A 489-nucleotide genomic window follows, 5' to 3' on the forward strand; every position below is an offset into this window, starting at 1 on the left:
TAGGAGTACTTCTTCCCCAGCATGACTTTCTTGATATCTGTGTTCAGCTCCAGCGCTCGCAGCCGGTCGAGAATCGCAGTGTATTCGCTGATGCTGTTGGGGGACGACGAAACACATTGTACATTACATATATTCGCTTTTCTACAAAGTTCTGTGTTCGTTTTATGTAGCTATACAAATGATCTGATACACTAAATAAATTACTTATATCACGATTAAGCACATCAATATAATTGCTACTAAAATGTCTGTTCATTAAATCATCAATATAGTAGTGGTGCAAGTAAAATATCCAAGTTTGGGGGTACTCACAGGACACACTCTTGCTCTCCACACTGGTTCACGTTGAGGTGCATGTCGACGGCTGGCGTGATCTTGCCGGCTGGGATGAACAACTCCACGTTGGATCTCCCGATTATGACGTATGATCGGAACACTGGCGGAGAGGAGAGGTTTCGTTGGTGAAAAGTTGGAACATCAGAGTATCAG

General features: G+C 43.4%; 1 protein-coding gene across 1 annotated transcript in view; it reads right to left on the reverse strand.

Annotated features, from left to right (window-relative positions):
* Positions 1–489, reverse strand: part of LOC119592951 — a gene marked incomplete at its 5' end in the record, with an annotated part of 23,747 nt that overhangs the window by 6,371 nt on the left and 16,887 nt on the right. Inside the window, 2 exon segments of the mRNA XM_037941843.1 lie at positions 1–93; positions 313–436. The exon segment at positions 1–93 is cut by the window's left edge and continues 26 nt beyond it. Coding sequence (XP_037797771.1) covers positions 1–93; positions 313–436 — 217 coding nt within the window.

Source organism: Penaeus monodon, chromosome 31 (genome assembly GCF_015228065.2).
Source record: "Penaeus monodon isolate SGIC_2016 chromosome 31, NSTDA_Pmon_1, whole genome shotgun sequence".
Lineage (NCBI taxonomy): Eukaryota > Metazoa > Arthropoda > Malacostraca > Decapoda > Penaeidae > Penaeus > Penaeus monodon.